This window comes from Lycorma delicatula, chromosome 6, assembly GCF_047948215.1.
Source record: "Lycorma delicatula isolate Av1 chromosome 6, ASM4794821v1, whole genome shotgun sequence".
Taxonomy (NCBI): Eukaryota; Metazoa; Arthropoda; class Insecta; order Hemiptera; family Fulgoridae; genus Lycorma; species Lycorma delicatula.
The window spans coordinates 6,306,318-6,327,874 of NC_134460.1; the positions used below are offsets into that span (position 1 = coordinate 6,306,318).

The following is a 21,557-nucleotide window of genomic DNA, read 5'->3' on the forward strand; positions in this document are numbered from 1 at the left end:
GAATTTTTTTACTAGCAATAGGTCAGTATTTTATCATAACAGAAATATCTGATGTGGACAACACATGACTTCCTTGTACACAGATTAAATTAAATTACATTTACACATTTTTTTTTTTAAATGAAAAGTACATAAAATTTTATTTCATAAAAAACTTCTAATATTTTATCTTTTTTTTGTTATTGAATTATTATTCATCATAAAAATAATTTTACAGTGAGAGGTTAACATAATTATTAATAAATAAATGTGTTTAAATTTTAAAAAAAAGTTAAAGAAAAAGGAGATGAAGTCTGTTTTGAACCGATGTGAACCTAAGATCCAAATATTTCATTAATAAAAATTTTATTTGGTTATAACTCTGAAACCAATGAAAATAAGTACCACTTTTGATATATCGTTAAAAAGCTATCAATGAGGGCTTATTACTGCAGTTAAGAAAAAGTCCAAACACCAATTTTATTTTTATTTTGGGCTTTTTTTGACACTTTTGGTTCAGGCAATCAAAAGGAGAGGTGCACAGTTAGATGTTACAACAGTCCTAAATCCAAAATTTCAACATCATACGGCTAATCATTTTTTAATTATATGAGATACATAATACATATGTGCATACAGATGTCATGCCGCAACTAGTCAAAATAGATTCAGGGATGGTCAAAATTGATATTTCTGTTGAAATATGAAAACCAAAATGTTTCATGATCACAATACTTTCTTTACTTCGTACAAGGAAGTAAAACTAATTTAATTTTATTTAAATTACTTCTATTTTATTTATTAATAAAGTCTGTAATTTTCCATCAGCCAAACCTTTCTGGATGTCCTTGATATAGTCATTTTCATACAAATTATGCTGCGCTTCATTAAAAATATTAATTATATTCAAAACTATAACCTAAGCAAGCTAAAATTAACTGTAAAAAAGTGATTGAACGACAAAGGTGGACTAAGGAGGATAAAAATAACTTCCAAAGACCATGTTATTAGTAATTTTAGACTTGTGAAAGGAATGTGTTTTGAAAATAATTTTTTTAATGACAAGCGTAATTTATTAATATTTAAAACTAAGCATAGTATAATTTTAGTATTTTTCCTTTTACATGTCATAAAAATGTTCAAAATATCCATCTTGAGCACTGATGGAGAAATCGACTTGTTTTTATGCCCAGTTCAATTTTTCTTAGTTACCGCAGCACTGACTTCAGCTAGCAGAAATGCTATCTTTTGATATTTTCTTTAAATTCACCAAAGTGTGTATGTTGTTCTTGTTATAGTAACTTTCAAATGAACCAAAAATAGAAATTTGGTGGTGAGAAAAATTTTGAGACCACAGATACCGTATTCCACAAGAAATTACAGTTATAAAAAAATTCATGCAACTCCATAGCCAAATTGGAAGTGTGACACAGAGCATCCATCTTGCTGTAACCAATATTTTTGCTCTTTATTTCAAGCTAAGCTATAAGATTTGTAATTTATGAATAATTTTTTGCATCCCAATCCCATTGGGGAAGACACACCCACTTTGTGGCAATTCCAGTCGCCACACCACCCTCTCCATTTTGAGCCCTGAGGGGCTTTACCGGAGGCTATCTTTAGACCCTCTTACATCTCACAGTCATCAGTCGGGATGCCACCGATGCAAATTGCTCGGCAGACATTTACAACAGTAAAAATTATATCAGCCAACACCTTCGCTTTAGGCTTCTTTCGGACAGCTTCACTCTTTTTCCTACAATATCACCCTCTGAACTGCTAAGTGAGTCCGTGGAAGCGCGAACTCTGTGTCTAGTTCCAATTTTAATACCAATGCTTGTGACTAAATGCCTCAACCATCAACTAAGTAATGAGTCATTACAACGCTAAACTCATACCATTCAAAATGTGTTACATGTAATAACAAAATTCAGATTACATCCCATCGCCCATTATAAACATCATACCTGAAGACCGCCCCTTGGCAACACAGTGCCACACCTCATGGCTGCATGGACTACCATGCACAGTCAACCTCAGTAGCACAGTCAAGCCCCGCCAACAGTGGTTCCACCACCCAACTTTAACAACTATTGCTCTAAATTAACCGCATGACATTTACTTCATCACATTCATTCGCTCTCGGCAAGACAATACATATATACCTTTATGTGTTTATTTAGACAAAAGTACAAACATCTTGGACCTACAGTCAAAAAACATGAATGCAAACGTACATTTAAAATGTATGGAAAACTTACTATAACTGAAAAAATTTGTCATACATAACGTTTAGTCATCTCAATATCATAAACTTCTAACTTTCAGACTAATACACTTCATTCCACTTAACAGAGATAAATTACATGAATAAAATTTTTAATTAAAGCAAATGACCATTACAGTACACTATTAGACAAACTCCTACACAAATTTTATTATTAAAAACAAAATAAATTACAAAAAAGATAAATTCATTAAAATAATTTATGTTAACATCGCATTGAGAACTATAAAACAATATACAAATTATCAAACAATTTTGTTCTCCTGTGGTGTACAAATTTTGACTGCTGAGACTGAAATAAGTTTTACATTTGACAAAACAGATGGAGTATTTCATAATAAGAGCTCATTAAAACATTTCACTCCACCATTGAGTATACTTTCACAAACTGGCTTGTTGAAACAAATCTAAAATGCACAGGAATTCATAATTAAAAAGATCTTAAATAAACAATAAAGGACACAAATTAAATACACTTGTGAATAATCCAAAATATATATAATAATAAAAGAGGTTTTACAAAAACACAACTTAATATCTTACATAATTTTTTAGCATGTAATTAATAAAAAAAATGTTACAAAATTAAGTTCAAACATCATTATTACTACAGCAATCAGCATCGACAGAGGCAGACTCTGTAGAAGCTTTTACCACCAAGAAAATACAACTTAGACTCGGATAAAATTTTTATAATTTTAACCTTAAATAAAGTACACTGAAATTGATTTGAAACATTTTTTAACATTTATGTTGTAAAAAGTTATAAATTGTAATTGATTGAATATTTACAATTTTTCTCACTTTTATAATTTTTCCATCTTGATATTCCATTCTCAAGCACTTATTTCTTTTTGAATAGTATCCCAATATTAAAAACTTGGTAATATTGGAGGGCAAGTGCATACAAGGTGTTTATCTCCATATATATCATCAATACGTCCAACTGTTGGCCAGATTTTATTATCGGGTCGAACAAATTCCTGTACAGAATTTAAAATGAAATATGAATATACAAATATACAAAATATACAAAGTTATAATCTCTTAACTTTTAATTTTGCCACAACATACTTGTTAATAAGTTAATGTAATTTATTTATCTCTTGCTTTGGAGGTTTTATGGCATACCTTTTTTTTCAATTATTAAAAAGTTAGTTTTCCACCATTTTGGGGGTGGAACAAAACACTTGATCTACAAAATTGATATTTATATATTTTATGCATTTTAGTAAACCTTACATTACCATGTTTGAACCAACTTGATAGCTTACCCCGTTATTGTGTAATGATTATTACAAAATTTATATTTTGGTGACCATGTTGAGGTAAACCCAATGGCTAATTCATGTAACGAATGGCTGCATTTGTGTAATTTAGTAATCTAAAATCAAAATCCAAGAAAAATGTGTCCACACACATACATACATAATTGAATCTAATAACATACTGTATATTCATTGAAAATTACATCTCTAAATGGCCGGCCTCGGCCTCCATGGTGTGAGTGGTAGCATCTCAGCCTTTCATACAGAGGTCCTGGGTTCGAATCCGTCAGGCATGGCATTTATCATTTATCAGGGAATTTATCATTTCGTAACTCTTTGATAAGGTAAGAGAATTGTTCCCCCTCTGTTAATGTCTAATGCAGAGAAAACTAATAAATATTCAAGGAGACAGGTTGAAACAGTGAAAAATTAAATAAAAAATCATTATTGTAACTCCTTAAAGAATGACTTAGGTTTTGTACCAAATTAAGAATAATTTAATAACGACTTCAAAAACTGAAATTTGAACAAGTCAAAAAGTCATTTTGGTTTGTAGTATGATTTTTAAAGTTAGCTTCACTTTTTTTTTTAAATTAAACTTGTAAACAATGTAGCTATATGAAAAAATAAACGATTTGCAAGAAATATAAAAGTAAGAGACTTCATCTCGATAAAAAATAAAAAAAGTGAACACCACATAACTTCCTTGTAAGCCTATTAAATTATATCTACACATTTTTTGCTGCATTTCATTTAAACTTATTTCATTTGAATGTAGATACAATCCTCCAATACTTTATATGAAGTGAACAGTTACAGAATTGCATTGTGGTGGACACCACACTGATCACATTTTTTTGTGATGTACATATCAGCATTTTATTTCAGTTTATATATTAATTTTGTTACACGCCACTCAAGTAGTTGTGTAGTGTAAGTGAGAACGTGTCAGATCTGTAACCATGGACACATCGGTTGGAATCTTGACTTCATTTACATTTTTTATTTATTTAATTATATTGATTTGCTAATAATAATTATTAGCCTGTGTAAAAATTTTTGAATTAAAATGAAAAGAATGTAAAGTTTTATTTCACTAATAACTTCCAATTTATTTTTAATTTTTTTTTTTTGTTATTGAATTTTTATTGCAATTTGTTTTTACAGTCAGAGGTTAACAATTATTAATAAATCAATATATTTAAATTAAAAAAAAAAGTTAAAAAAGAATAAATGTATATGAATTCAGATTTGAACCGATGTGCTTTCCCCTTGTAAGATCCAAATATTTCATTAATTAAATTTTATTTGCCTATAACTGTGGAACCAATAAAATTAAGTACTACTTACAATATATCGTTGAAAAATTCTGAGGGCTTATAATACTGCAGTTAAGAAAGAGTCCAAAATACAAAACATTTGGATTTTTGGCTTTTTTTTTACACTTTTGGTTCAGTCAATTGCAATCAAAAGGCTAATTATTTTTGAGTTATCAAGATACATTCATGCTTTTTTACATACAGATGTCTCGCCGAAACTAGTTAAAATGGATTTAGGGATGATCAAAATGGATAATTCCGTTGAAATCTAAAAACCAAAATTTTTTGCGATCACAGTACTTTTCTTACTTTGTCCAAGGAAGTAAAAAGAGGAATGATAATGTAAGTAGACTGCTACCAACAACGAACAGGCATATCTGTTTGTGTTTGTCCATTAGAATTTGTAAAATGCAATGTGCCTATTTTCTGATAATCGAGTTGATTTTTGATAGAGCTATCCAGACTGACAACACTGATATCAAATGTAGAAGCAATATTCACTGTAATTCGACAGTCATTTTGAATAATTGTGTTAACCCTGTCAGTCATTTCCTGTGTTGCCGATGTTTTCAAACAACAAGAGTGAGGTTTATTCTCTATATGTTTCGACAGTCTTAAAAGATTTACTCCATTTATAAATGCTTACATTTGTCAACATTTCCTTCACTATAATATCTTTTAAGTCTTATGTAAATTTCTGACAGCTTCATATTTTCTTTTGTAAGAAATTTTGTAATAATAAACTTTTCCACTTATAACGAAATAACATATAACAGCTAAGTGCTGAACTGTTGGAATAGGTTAATGCTTGTTTCCAGCCATCAGATGTGCTACTACTTCAGCTTTTATTTCTTATATTTCGCACCAGATTCAATTTATAATTTAAATTTTAACACTCCTCATAATTAAATTTGAAATTACTTTGTATTATTGAAAGACATTACAAAAAGAAATTTACGGTGCTCTATTTTCTATGAGAAAGTTGTGTATTTTCCATGAGAAGTTTGATTATATATTTGAAGAATTTTAGTTCATCAAACGGCAGCCAGTTTGTCTGTTGGCTTTGTCATCTAGCGATATTTTCAAACATAAATGTTATTTATTTTCAGTAACTATATAAAAAGGTAGTTGTATTTAAAATTAAATTTTTATTACACCCACATGCATATATATATAACACAGCTAGCTAAAATATTAATAAGAATTTCGTTATCTAATCGTACATTAAGTGTTGTGAATGTTTAATTACAGTAATTTTTAAATTAAAATATTTTTTTTCCTATGAGTAAGTAAAAATATACCATTGGAAATGCTGCTTGTATCCTGCTATAAGGTCGATTCCATTCATCAGCCATAACTTGTTCTTGTGTGTGCGGTGATAGTTTTAAAAGATTTAGATTTATATCCATTTGTTTATTTTCTATTGCAGCAATTTCTTCTCTGATACCTATTAAAACAAACATCTTATTTAAACAACTTAGAAAATCCATTAGTGTAAATTGCAAAGTATTACTGTGCTACTACTTTGAACAACTACATTCTCTAGCATTAAATCTGGTACAACTTTACTTAAAAATTTGTGGGAATATATAATATTAAAAAAAAACCACAAAATTATAAATGATAATTGAAATCAACTCCCATGACATGTTTGCTAATAAATGTGAACTGAGGAATGCATACCAATAATGTCAACATGTTATTATTGCAGTTTAAATCAATGTAAGATTAAATTTATTTTTTATAAATTAATGTTAACATTAAATATGATGTGTGTGCAAACGTGTATATATAATTAGATCACAATGCAGGGCAAAAAAAGAATGTAAATTTCTACTCATTCATTTAAAAAAAAAAATTATTTGATTATAGTTGCATGATAGCTTTAATAATAGTAAAAGACAAAATAATAAATATATTTTATTTTTTAAATTATCCACTCAGTTAAGAAACACTTCTGATGTATTGAGAAACTGTAAAAGATGAGTTTTTTACTTTTGATAAGCAACAAAATGGTTGCTTAGATGGATGGTTGGATAACCATTTTTATCCTATTAAAAATTTACAGGCTATATTCTGTCGCCAAATGGCTTCAACAATGCATGGTACCTTAAAATCTTGTGGTAGTCCTGAAAAGTGCCATTTGAGATTTTTGGAATGATGGCCCTGATAGGGGTCTTTTGTGAGATAGCCTGAGGAAAAGCTGGTCTCCAGCAATTTCGGCTCAAATGTAGTCGGAGAATTGCAGCTTGCCCGAGCTCTTCCCTCAGCAGCAGTGATGGCCCCCCGGCCCCACACAGCCTCAAAGTGTCGGTCATCTTCCACTGAGGCGGTTCTCCCAGAGCAATCCCATGCTGGGCCCCCGACAGCCAGCAAACTTCTTTCTTCTTCTTCTCCAGGCGGTGGTTGATGATGAATTGAAAATTCGCTCTTTTATAGGTGCCTGCGAGTGATGGGACTGCTGTGGTGGGAGAGTTGCACAGTCGGCTACTTGGTGAAGAATGAGTGGCACTTGTGCAGGCACGTAGGTATACTGTACTCCCACTGACATCTGAATGCCTAGCATTGCAGTCACTGTTTTGAAGTTTGACAACAGTACATTAACAACAGATTGAACAGCTTGTAATTTGTAAGCTAGAGTTTGAATGATTATTATATAATGAATGAAAAGCAGCTTCAGATCAATAAATGGCCCTCATTTTCACAAATAAAGGGTCTGATTAAGTAGTATCCCATCAAAAAATATGTAATTTTTGTTTATTTTTAAATTAGAAACAATTAATACATCAAAATATTAAGTGTATATGAGATAATAATAAAGTAAAAAAATCAATGGAAATTAAAATAAAATTTAGAAGGCATCAATTGAATTTTTTAAAAATAATTAATGAGTTATTAATGAAAGCATATTTTGATTTCTGTTTCTTGAAGTACTGTGCTGCATAGAGGAAAATGTTTGGTTTGGTTGATATGGATATTGTTATTTTTGTTAGAAATAATAAGACTTCTTTATTTAGCAAAGATAGTATTAACATAAATATATCAAAATTAATATTTTTATTTATTAATTATCGGTCCTTTTGTTTATACATATGGGTACCAGCAAGCAATCTGATAGTCATGTATTTTCTGTAATTTTGTTCTTACACTAGAAGCCCAAGATAATCATTATGGTTTCAATTTGTTGGGCTGAAAATCAATTTCATTATTTTATGAGATATAATTTTCAACAAAACACATAAAAATTTTATTCATCAGGCAACAGTAATTCAACTATTACCAAGTGATCAGATAGATTTTATGAGAAATAGAAGACTGGGCAAATTGAACTGAAGGGTATTTTAGGTCTAATTAATTTGGCTTTTCATGTAACTTCAACATAAACATAATCCACAGGCGCAAAAGCTTTGCTACTCTACTGAGCCCAAGTAGAGAAATAGCTGGCCTCCAGGCTACTAGAAGGCACCACAAGAAACTTGAAACAGAAACAGCTACTGGAAGGAACCAACGTAGTGACCAGTGTTTAACATTCATCCAAGGAAGAAGAGAAGAAATAAAGAACAATTGAAAAAGAAAGATAGAGAGGCTTTCTTAAATTAGGGGTATTAAACCAAAATATCATAAAGTGAAACGGATTCTTATAATACAAGGGACAATCAGAAAGTAAGTTACAACCCCCTCTATGAAACAAATACATATTTATAAAACTTTTCTTTTTTTTTTTGAACAAAAAACTACATATTTTTATCTATTTTTTGGCATAATCACCAAAACCACACTTCTCATTTGAATTTTTGCAGTAACTCTACGTTACATAAGCTGAATGAGAAGTAATATTGTCGTGAAGAAAACCTACCCCATCGCTCAATCTTCCGGTCTTTGATCTTTAATGGCTTTACACAATTTTTTTAGTCTCATAGTAAGATCAGCATTCATTGTTCCTCGAGACATAAATTTACTGTAAACAACTCCCACAGAATCGAATGTTGATGTTTGTGGTTGTCGGTCTAACAGATGTGGCACCCATCATGCACACATCTTATGGTAACCAAGCTAAATAATTGCAAACACAGGACCGTAACTGATGTTAAGTTCACTTATAATCTCTCTAATTTTAATGCACCAGTTACTCAAAATCATTGCATTCACATGTTACCCATCGTGCTTACAGTTGAAGGACGCCCAGCACACAGTTCGTCACTCCCATTTATTCTTACATTTCTGAACATTTGGCACCATTTTGTGATCATGGGGTGACAGTGCATTCTCTTCGTATACCTCGACAATTTGGCAATGAATTTCACAACTGTAATTTTTTGCCCACAAAAATCATACTACTGGACGAAACCTCTAGAGGACATGCCATATTGACAATGATACTACACACATACCGAATGTCATACAGAATTGCTGCTAGGGGAGTGTAAAGACAACAACATAACCAGTGCTGCCACCGTAAGACATTAATATACCCCTTTAATTCAAGAACAGCAAGGGTGTAACTTATTTTTTGATCCACTTCTCTTATACCATACTTAAGTAATATAATTACTATCCAGGTTTCACGCTTAAAACTTGTACTATTAAGGAAGGTTTAATTTTGTAAATCAAATCTTATATAAGACATTCAAATATTTCTTATATGAAAAAAAAATTATTTATCAGAAATGCTGTATTTACCGATGAGTGCGCAACAGAATCTGTCCAATTCTTCTTTGTCTTCAGATTCAGTCGGTTCAATCATAAGAGTACCAGGAACTGGCCATGACATAGTCGGTGCATGAAATCCTAAAAATAAAAAAACATTAAATGTTAATTTTAATAATTATTTAAGATGTTTAAGAATGTAAACCTACAATAATTTATATAATAATTCTATTAAACATGGCCTGTTGGTATGATTACACAATAATAATAATAATTTATAAAAACCTCTTACCTACAACTTTCCTTTAAAAGTTGTTGATAAGTGGTTTTTATAAATTATTATTATTTAATAGTTTATATCAAGAAAAATGCAGAAACAACACAGGAACAATGGAAAAAGCTTATAAAATAGTGTGTAAGGTTTGGACAATAGATGTTTTGAAGCCATTACCCTTGAATGAACAAGGGATACGATTCAGCTGCAGTTACATCAGAATAAGCCCTAGGCTTGACATTATAGATACTACTGAAGGCCAGCTACAGAGAGTGTGCAATAACATTCAATGAATATGTGCGGTAACATTTGAGCATATGAGTGAAATTGTAACAGTAATCTGTTTTGCAATCGATTACAAGAAGCTGTTCACCAAGTACAGAAGACATTATTTGTTTATAAAAATAAGTCACTTTCTTATGTAAATAGTAAAAGTAAAATATCTTTGTATAAAGTTTATTGGAGTCTGTAACTGTAATCTCGCTGCAACCTCACTTTTTAGTTTTGTATGCATTTTTATTAATTATTCTAAATTTCATAGATAATCAGAATTATTGTTTGTGAAATATAATTTATCTATTTTGTAAGTAGTAAGATACTTAAGAGTAAATAAATTGCATTTGTAAGAATTTTAATATGTGTAATCCTCTAATATCTTTATCAAACTGCTAGCATGCAACAGCATGATATATATTTTTTTCATTTGTAAATAGCTTACAACTCATAAATTTCATTAACAGAATATGTTCTTTTGAAAAAAATATTTAAAAATTATTTTCATATAAAGCAAATTATTCCCATACTGTAATAAAAAATAATGGAACTGTTGAAATCAAACATAAATCAGTATTGTTGCTTCAAATGAATATTTTCAATTCATTAAATATAACAATAATTTTCACTAAATCATTAGTTCTTCAGAATTTTTATTCCTGCCTTTTTAAATATTTGCAAACAAAAACTATATTACACGATTTATATTTCCTAAACTTATAATACAATTTAAGCCAGATCGATCGTAGCGGATGATAGAAAAGCCTTACACCAACACAGCCTGTCCTTAAAAATGTAGGTAAAAATTTTTTGATCAATGTGATTAAGAGAATATGCAATAGCCCTATTATAATAATAAAATATAAAAACAGTACTTTCTAGACATAGAAATACAAAAAGATTAGCAATCATTATAAAATAAGAAGATAAAAATGAAAAAAAGTGACTGGCTTTTCAAAATAAAAAGCAAACTTCCTTGATTCACTCATACCAGATTTAAATCTAAAAGCCTGTATAGTTTCAGTTGTACTAATACTTATTTCATTATTATTGAATTTTGACAATACAAAAGAAAAAACTATAAAAATATGTTTTCTTCAGTAGCTCTCTATGTCATGAAGAGCATATTCTTGTATCATCATTTTTTTGTTTCACCTAACAGTTAAGTGCTATAATGTAATATGTTTTATTTTATGCTATTTTAAATGTTCTAAAAAGTGTTCGATACAAATGAGTTGTAATGCTGCAGACCATTTATAATACAGAAAAAAAAATATTTCATTCATGCCTTACCATAATCCATAAGTCGTTTAGCAATATCCACAGCCTCAATGTTGGCAGTTTTTTTGAATTCTCTAACATCAATAATGAATTCATGTGCTACTAAACCACTTTTAGGACTGCGATAAACAGTTTTGTAATATTCTTTTAACTGATTACTCATATAATTTGCATTTAAAATTGCAACTTGTGTTGCTTTACGAAGACCTTTTGCACCCATCATCTGAAAAAAGTAGTGAAAAATAATATAAAAGTATAAATCAATACAAATTAATGAAAAAATAATACAATAACATAAGAGAACTCATGAAATGAAGGTATTATTTCAATAATTACAGCATCTTCAGTCTTGATTTAAATAATTATCATCATCATTATTATTACCACTATGCTGATCTCCATGAAAGTCCTGCATTCATCACCATAGAGGCCCTGCATTCTAATCCTAGTCAGGCCTGACATTTTTCATATGCTACAAAATTCATCTTTCATTAGTATTGTAACTGTAATTATAATTAGGCTGTTTGCTAAAATAAATAAATTTTAGGTGTCATAAATGAAATGGGTACAGGCAAAACTTGACATGAGTTTCAAGTTTCTCCCAAAAATGTCACTCTCCAAAAAAAAAATACCATACATAGCTTACTACTAAGGAAAGTGAAGAATGAAGTGATTTTCCACTGCCTTCTCTTCAAGCCAAATAAATAAGGCATATCGATACACTAAGCCCATCAAACTGCTACCGATATTCAACCCTACAAATGACTCCTTCACTCTGTTTACCACATGAACTTGGTGTACAGTTATCATTATTTTCAGAGAAAACAACTCTTACGGGTGCCTTTATACCTCTAGTGCTTTACATATGTCTCCACCATAAAAAAGACAGGAATTGTTACTGTCTCTCTTTCAACTCTGAACAGGGAATTATTATTATTACTATGAATGAAGTAAAAACAAAAAAGACATGTTTTTTTTTTAATTTAAAAATTTGTCTGATTTTTTTTCCATTCAATAATTAATATATTACAATCAGGTACAAAGAGCTTCAAGTTTATTATTTTCTTTGAATTGGAAAATATAATTAACAAAAGGAATATTCCATTTGAAAACGTCTTTAAATTCGTAAATGAAACTTCAAAGAAATTACATATTGTATTTTTCAAATACTTATATTGAAAAGATACATTCATACACAGCCGTAATAGCAAAATAGTTCAAAGTAAAAATATGAATAGAGATTAAAGCGCATAAGGTAAATTATGTATGTAGGTAGATAGATATAAAGCATCTTGAGTAAGATACAAATTGCCTCTGAACTGAAGAAAATTATCTGCTTATTTTAAATGTGGTTAGCTGTTTTTTCTTTTTAATATATAGATCATATATAAATGATGAGGTTTCATACTCCTGACAACAATTATAATTTTGTGATGTACATTTTTTGGAGAGTAACAGATTTAGATTTTGTTATCAATGTTTGCATGTTTTCTATATTTGAAAATTTGTCTATTTTCCCTAATGTGATCAGCATAATTAGATTTTTTTAATTATATTATTTATAAAATTTTAATTGTTTTTGAAAATATTGGGCTTTTTTAATTCCCATTTCTCATTTCTGTATAGAATTTTTTTCTTTCCACATTGTACTATAAAGCAGGTGTTTACCTATATAAGTATTAAAATTAGATTTATTATTAATTTTACTTTTTTAATGTTTTGTTTTAAAGCAATCATATATAATTAGTTAATCTTTTTGAAAAATTTATGTTGTGTTGGTTTTAATTTAAATGAATATAAAAGTAATATTTTTATATTACTTTAAAGTTAATTTATTTATTTTATTAAATTCTTTATATATATATATATATATATATTTAACAGTATGAATAATTGATTACCTTAATGTAAGCCCATGATATTGGTAAAATTGCAGATGAGCCGAAAGGTGCAGCACTTACTGCACCAAAACTTTGTGATTTCTCTTCCCCAGTTAAATCAATAACAGGATGATTGGGTAGAAATGGGGCTAAATGAGCTTTACTAAAAAAAAAAAAAAAAATTGCATAAAATTATTTAATAAATCTGTGTAATGCATGGACTATTACTGCACTACATGCATTGGTATGAGTATGTATTCTACAGTGAATTAAATTTTAGTTACTAACCCGCTATTACAATCATATTTGTTAGTAAATTACAATTTCAATCACTTACACTGCAATAGGTCCCATACCAGGACCTCCTCCACCATGAGGTATACAAAATGTTTTATGCAAATTAAGATGAGATACATCCGATCCATAATCCCCTGGTCTACAAAGACCTACCTGTGCATTCATATTAGCTCCATCTAGATATACCTATAAAACAGATCAGTAAATATTTAATTAGACAAATTATTCAATAAAATAGAATCAGGAAGTGGCTAATATCATAATATCTTATAATAAAACCTGCATTTAACAGCATGTGAAAATACTTTCCTAATATATTACTGCAAAAGAAAAAGGTTGTTTATAAAGAAATATATCTTAAAAACCACTCAGTGGAATAAATTAAGTTTTATATTATATTAAACCTTGTTCTTTTTTGTATTATTATTGAGAGTTTCAATTATTTGAATAAAACTTGTACAAATTAAACATAAAATGTACCAATTTTTTGGCTATTTTTCCAGGTAAAGTGATTTCAAATTTCATTAAGAGGTTATGCAACAAATTATTGTTTAAGCATATTTAAGAACAAAGTTTTTATTTATCTACTGTTTAAGTGTTAACATTTTTTTCTGGTAAACAATTTCAATGTGCCATTACAAAAACTACTATTTTAGTACTTCTTAATAAATTTACTTTGTAAAATGTTTAGATTAATTTTTAAACTGAATTATCTATTTTAACATGACTGTGTATATAACTACTTTCATAATTTCAGTTAACAATGGGGTGAATAAAAGGTGTGAAAGAAAGAAAAATTAAAATAAAACTGCTGATAATCTTGGCCATCTGGCAGAGAATAACAAACATTATTGTTTCATAGTACTGCTCAGCAAAACAACTGTACCGTTAAATATAAGGTCTACACCTAGAATATGACTGTACTATAAACAGAATTATTTATGGTAAACTGAACTACCAGTATATTTGCAAATTATTATTTTATTATATGTAAGTGGGTTTCCTTAAACCATCCTTTTCCTTATCCTTTTCATTAATGGTCCATTAGGTGAAGGTCTGAGCTCCTAGTTAAGATGCTATAACCTTTGGACCAACTATGTAGATGTACTGGAACTATGACTCTGTTTCCTATCTGATAGCCAAAATTTAGCCCAATGGTTATAGTATTATTGAGTAAAGCTCAGCCTTCTAAGAATTGTGTCCTAACCGCTTCAATATGGATTTGTTAATTGTAGTACCATCTGCAGCATTAAATGGCAATAAGTTTCACATAATAGCCCTAAAAAAAATCATTTGGAGAAAAATCAATATATTTTTTAAAAAATAAGCATTTTTAATCTGTTTAAAACACATAAAAACAAAAATATTGTTTCTTCATGCTGACCGACAAAAACCAGTTATCCATTTAATAAAAACTTTATTACTATGCATAAATAGATGTATTTGTTTTATGTGTTCACAATTAATGTCCTTTATACATATCTTTAATTTTCTATACATCTAATTTTCAACTCGATAAAGTTTGTAAACGGTAAGTCTTTTAATTAAATGATATATATAAAACCTAATCTGTCCTCCGAAATTATGAACCATTTCACAAATTTCAGCTACATTATCTTCAAACACACCAAATGTAGATGGATATGTGATCATAATACAGGAAACTCGTTTGTTACATTTTTCCAGCTGTAAATGAAAAGAAAAATTGTAAAATAATTAGATTATTCAAAATTAAAAAAATATTATTGTTAATAGAGTTCTAGAAAATCAATTAGTTTTATCAAAAAATGTTGTTTAGGAAATATATTTACACATTCATATTTGTGTATACATACAATACTCATATTAATCTTTGCATAACTGTAACAAATAAATATTTAAAATACCTTCCATTTAAATTATATAAATACTACGTTAGATTATATTGTTTGTCATCACCTAGACAAAATATTGAAGTAGAATAAAAAAAAAAATTCAAGTATTTTCTTTAATATAAAGAATTATTCTTTTATATATAAAGGCTGTCAAGAAAGTTTACTGTAATGATGTGGAATTTTTACTTGAAGCTTTTGAACATATGCGCCATTCTGATCAATGACGTCTTTTTACAGACTCCTCAAAGCCTAGTTTGAAAACAGTCCTTCTTCATGTTCGAAATAATATCCTCTCAATTTCTTTAGCTCATATGAAGAAGTCATAAGAAAATATGAAACTTGTGTCGGTAATGATTCAGTATTAGAAACATTTGTGGAGACCTGAAAGTGATAGCGGTGTTCCTTGGGCATCCTAAATTCTGCTGCTTCTAGATTTTATAAACAGATGAAAAGAAATTGATTCCTTAAATTCATTACCTTAGTTCTGAATTTCATGAAATAGGTGTTTCTGTTGCAAGAAAATATCCATTCTTAAATTAGCTGAGATTTTTTAAAAAGAAAAGAGTTATGAAATACATCATTTCATCATCCAAATCACCCAGTGATGTTATTTTAAAAATGTTATCTCCACATTTATAAATTGCATTAAAAGAGAAGCAATCCAAAAATGTGATAATATTCATCAAACTGTGATGAGTGAATCAAACGTAATTCAAAAAAGAGTGCTTTCTTTAAGATTTTTTGAGTACAGTGAAATCTCCAAAGAGATTCCATTGCTAGAAAATATGTCTTGTGTTTGGACACATTCACAGTTCGGCGGGCTTGTAAAAAACCATTTTATTAGTGTACTAATTAATGATGAAACTAATGAACTCATTTACGACACATTTATCATCATTACACTACATTCTAAAAAGAAATTATATGACAAATTAGCTTACAAATGAGACAATATATCTACAATTTATGCATAATATGAAACAGTACAGCAGACCAAAGCAGCAAACAACAGTAAGTGTTAAAATTTTTTTATATGATGTTTGCTTAAAATTCAAGAAACAATGGGCCAAGCTAAATGATCCTTTTATCAATGGTATTATTGATTTAAGGATCATTCTAAGCATAAATTTATCCAGGTAACTCTAGAACTGGGGAATGAGCAAATCATAAATAGTGAGCATGTCATTTTAATGACACTTTCATATAGTAGAATTTTGAGAAGCTGACTAAATCGCATTATGTAACAACATAGCCATAATTAGCAAGTAAAATCTTCAAAAGAGAGACTAAATTTTATTTCGGTATCTCGTTTATTCAAATCAAGTAACCTTTTCTCAAGATATCAGCAACATAATAAAAAATGATATTGTACCACAATTTTCATAGGTAGGTGAATGAATAATTCATTGAAGTGAGTGCTATCTACATACTGTAAGTATAATTAAAGTTATGTCTACTAATAATTTTTCTAAGGTGTATTTTATTCGATATTATCTTTACATTCCACATAAAACTAAAAGAAATAAGGCTTTTGCTGTAATGGCTTAATTTATTTTGATTTATGCCCATTACCTCAATTTTTGTCAGTTATATTATTTATACAAGTGCCACATGAATGGCATTACTTGTATTAACAAATTCAATAATATTCATTATTTGACATATAAGCTAATGAATATTGAAGGCTTCGTTAATGTATTTGCATTCTTAACAATGTACATGGTTGAAATCCTCTGTTTCACAATATCTTCTATTTCTTCATTTAAAATATTTACCAACACAGGCTATTCATCTCAACAAAAAAAAATAGAATTTCTACCATTTACTCACTCAAGATGTACTGTTCTAAATAGGATAAAAAGTAAACCTGTACTCTTTTAAATTTTAAATGAGGATTTCTTCCCTATGTTGCAGGAGGTATTTTTGTTATTTACATGCTGTGTATATGTTTAAGTAACCATTTTTTGGGGACAAGGAATTAAAAGATTAAAAATAAACAATTTCCACACAAATATTTTTTTTTAGAATTTTAGCTGCAGGTTTTTTCTACTTAATAAATCTGTTATCCAGAGGGAAACCAGGAAGTCTCATTTTGTAATAGAAGTACCACAGACAAAAAACAGTTTCTCAAAAGAACAGACAAAAGGAGAGAAGATTTCAGGAATAACATAGAAGGGGATGAGTATTCTTCTCTCCTAGCCAACACACACACAAGAACTGTTTTTATGTTCATAGGGGGCTAAAGTTTATAAAATAAATTTAAAATTATTTCAGTTATGAAATTGATCACCATTAAAAATTAATCTTCTGAAAATAATAGATTAGGAATGAGGGACCTGGCAATGATTTAAAGTAACAATGATATAACATAAATAAAAATATAACCTTTTCTTTTAATTGTTCTATTTCAATACTGCCATCTTTGGAAACCAGCCATTTGTGCAGACGCAGGATTTGTACCGTGAGCTGAAACTGGTATTAAACAGACATCACGCTGAGTTTCACCAAGTGATGCATGATATGTCTGAATAGCTCTAAGACCAGCAGATTCACCCTAGGCACCACTGTAAACAAACATTATAAAACAAAATATATCTAAATATACTTTGAAAACTAAAATAATTTCATAATTTCATCCTTTAAAATTAAAAACAAAATCATAGGTGTGGTAAAAATTAAATAAGGCTTTCTTTCTCTGTTTGTGACACAAGGGAAATTTTAAACATTGCCTAATTCATTATAGTACATTAAAAATAGACCAAAAAGAGATTGTACGGAAATAATTAGGAGAAATTGACTTTTCTCTTTTAAAAGTATAGTTTTAATATTTATTAAGAATTTAGAGGTTATTAAGATTCTCTGCAGACTCCTAATCAATATGTAGTTCAAAGAAGTTGAAAGAGTGAGCAGTAAACGGAGGTAAAATGAGATCTTTTTGCAAATATTTCAAAGATTATTGATTTTACAAACAACAAAAAATGTTAATAAAACTTTTCTTAAAAATTAAAAAATTCAGTTTTCTGCTCTTTCATCCAAAATTTTACCTGAACCTACTATTAGAATAGAATTATTCAGATTATTTCAAAAACTTTAATTAAAAATACAGTTTGTGTATTGTCAATGACGATACAAGATATTTGACAAAGGAAAGTAATGAGATATATGTCAAGTCTCATTTGTCAAAGACAATATCATGTTGTAAAGTGCAGGATTGTAATGAAGTTCTCATCTACCATATGAGTACAATATTTAATTTGAAAAGGAAATAAATTAATTTTGATGAAAAATATTCAAAGGTAATTGGAGACCAATAGAATTAAAAGTAATACTTTGAAAAAAAAAGAGTTACACAAATACTGAAGCATTCAATTCACAAAGTTGTCAAATTTTATAAAACTAATAAAATAACAGTTAAAATTATTTCTTAATATTCCTTTTTTCCCATAAACTGTAACACATTTATCCTACAAGTAATACTAAAAAGAATTTGAGATTTGACAACTCAAATATAACACTACAACATAAAACTTCTACATTACAGCACTGTCCTAAGCACTGAACACTACATCCAACAGAAAAGCATATTGTATGCTTCTAAAACTCTCAAAACATCTTTGAACATTGGAATCCTTGCTTAAAAATGTTATTTCTGAATATTTTATCCTACTATCAAAAGAGCAATACTGCTCCTTTTATTCAGAGTATTTCTTCATTGCATCTGGTTTAATTTGCAAGGAAATAATCAGATTCAACCCTGAATATGGTTTAGTGTTTGTTTTCTTAAATAAAAATGAACACATACATAATAATATTCAATTATTATAAATAATAGTCAATTATTTTTTAGATAAAAATAACTGCTAAATATTCCAAAATTATATTAAAATAAATTAGGATTAAAAAATTTCCCTAAAAAACATTTAGTCCTTTATCTTTTACTTTCCTGTCTAGAAAGTGCTATAGCAGAGCTGTAGTTCTAGAAAGTAAAGTACTGTAATCAGTCCAATTTGGGCATATGCAGTTTTCACTGGATCTTAACATTTTGATACCTAAGGAACCTAAAAACCAGATAGAAATTTCTCAGACGTTAATTTTTGTGTGTTTGGTGTTGGCCTCTAAATCACCAAATCACCATTATATCTCCAGTACTACTAGACCGATTTTGACCAAAACTTGGTCAAAATTTCAACTTAAACGGTCAAGAGGTGATGCTGCAGAACAAGATCATCCTCAGTACCTCGAGACTTCGCCTAATTAAGGTCATATTTTTCTAACACATTTGTTAACAATTAAAAATAATATTTGAAAAAAAAATTTTTTGCAGCATCACTATTGTAGTCGTCTGCAATGTTGTGATGTCACAGGTGAGTGGTAGAATTAAATAAATGAATAATATTTAAGTGTAAAAAAGTAACTTCATCTGGCCGGGTCTCGGAACTTGATCGCCCGGTTGACTCGGTACCTTGTATTCAGACTTAGGTTACTTTAATTTTTAAATATTCTTTACAAATTCATATTTTGTTATTATCGTTTAAATGTTGGAGCTTTAATGTATTTAATAGGATTTTTAAATTTAAATATCTTCGGCTTCGTTCAGATTCATTCGAATATTTACAGAGCACTCGGCTTCTTTCATACGCACTTGGCTGCTGACAATTCAGTAGTTCCTTATACATCACTCGGCTCCTTTCGAATGCACTCGACTCCTGACAAAGCAGCGGATCCAGCAACATTATTTAAGCAAGTCCATCGTCATTCTTGTGGTCATTATTCATTCTTCAGTCATCACTCTTGTTCAGTTCCAGGCGCCTACAAATGGCAATCGCATTATTCTTGTATAATTGCATTAAATAGCAGTTCCAGTTCATAATTCAATTACAATAAACATTTAATAATATATAAATAATTCATTTAATATTTCGAGTATATTAAACATTTAATTTATTCATACATAAGTATTTTCAAATATAATATGGAATTTGACAATAACATCAACTTATGACTTTAATTATTTAAAATCAGCACCGAACTTCATCTGTTCGTACAACCAGTCTGCCGACAGTACAAGCAAAATTTGCTCTATGTAAGTTGTGAAATAACATTAGTTTAGTTAGTGTCGACCGTCGCCGCTAGTATCGCCACACCCGCGCAAATTAAATACGTTTTGCGTGCGCACTTTAGTTAGAATCATTGAATTAAATAAATGAAAAAAATATTATATTTAAATAAAATAATAAATATTTTAAATTTTACTGTAAGTGTAAGTCGTGTATCAGAAACCTGTGTTGTCAGATTTTTTTTAGTTTTAAACACTTCAGTAATTATGTTTTTAGATTTGCTTTATTTTAGTAAAATAGATTTTATTTATTAGGTCTATTAGATTAAATTATTAAATTTATTAATTTTTTAATGTAATAATCTATATGAATACATAAGAGTAAGTATAGAGGAAAAATACATATGAATTAATTAACAAATTAATTATTTTGAAATTGAAATAAAAGACTAAAAACAATGATTTGCATATTGAACATTCAAGGCATTCTAATCTGAGAAAACTGGTCTTAATCTTAATTTATACACAGAAATTTTACCTGTTAGGTTGAAAGGATATTTTATCATAGCCAGTTATTTCACAAAGATCCTTTTCTAATTCAGTAAACATAAGCTGATAACCTTGAGCTTGTTCTTTTGGTACAAATGGATGTAAATCAGTAAATTCCTTAAAACTGCAAGGCATCATTTCAGTAGTACTATTCAGTTTCATTGTGCATGAACCCTGTATAAAAGATTAAAAAATGCTTTTATTAACATAAATCATGCATTTAAAACACAAGTCGACATCTTTGTTAAATCCATGAATCACATGAAGGGGAGTAATTTTAGAACTGTACCTTTTTTATATTAGACTTAAGTGCACCTGTCCTAAACTCACAGAACATGGAAAGATCAATGATAAAAAGGAGTGATAATAAATAGGAATTTACCCAGGAAGAGATAAAAAGAAAATAAAACACTAAAAAATTGGTACCCACAAGCTTAGGAAAGTACAACAGATGCCCATTCCACCCATAACCCCTCTGGAGATCAAAGACTTTTCCTAGGAGGAGAGTAGCATATTACTACTATTTAACAATTTTATTAAATCAAGTTCAAATATACACTCAACAAAATTACT

The 21,557-nt window shown here is 29.0% G+C and overlaps 1 protein-coding gene across 5 annotated transcripts in view; it reads right to left on the reverse strand.

Moving 5' to 3' along the window:
- Nucleotides 1-21,557, reverse strand: part of LOC142326119 (glycine dehydrogenase (decarboxylating), mitochondrial-like) — a 147,613-nt gene that overhangs the window by 12,925 nt on the left and 113,131 nt on the right. For 3 of the 5 annotated variants that reach the window (XR_012756697.1, XR_012756700.1, XR_012756699.1), the window contains 6 exons: nucleotides 13,546-13,691; nucleotides 13,230-13,371; nucleotides 11,341-11,551; nucleotides 9,534-9,641; nucleotides 6,155-6,300; nucleotides 3,071-3,249 (listed from right to left, as the gene is read on the reverse strand). Coding sequence is in view for 1 of the 5 variants with exons in the window: in XM_075368317.1 (XP_075224432.1) it covers nucleotides 3,139-3,249; nucleotides 6,155-6,300; nucleotides 9,534-9,641; nucleotides 11,341-11,551; nucleotides 13,230-13,371; nucleotides 13,546-13,691 (864 nt within the window). In the remaining 4 variants the exon portion in view is untranslated. Of the gene's footprint in view, nucleotides 1-2,389; nucleotides 3,250-6,154; nucleotides 6,301-9,533; nucleotides 9,642-11,340; nucleotides 11,552-13,229; nucleotides 13,372-13,545; nucleotides 13,692-21,557 lie in introns of those variants that run through there. The other 2 variants (XR_012756698.1, XM_075368317.1) reach the window with 2 other exon arrangements.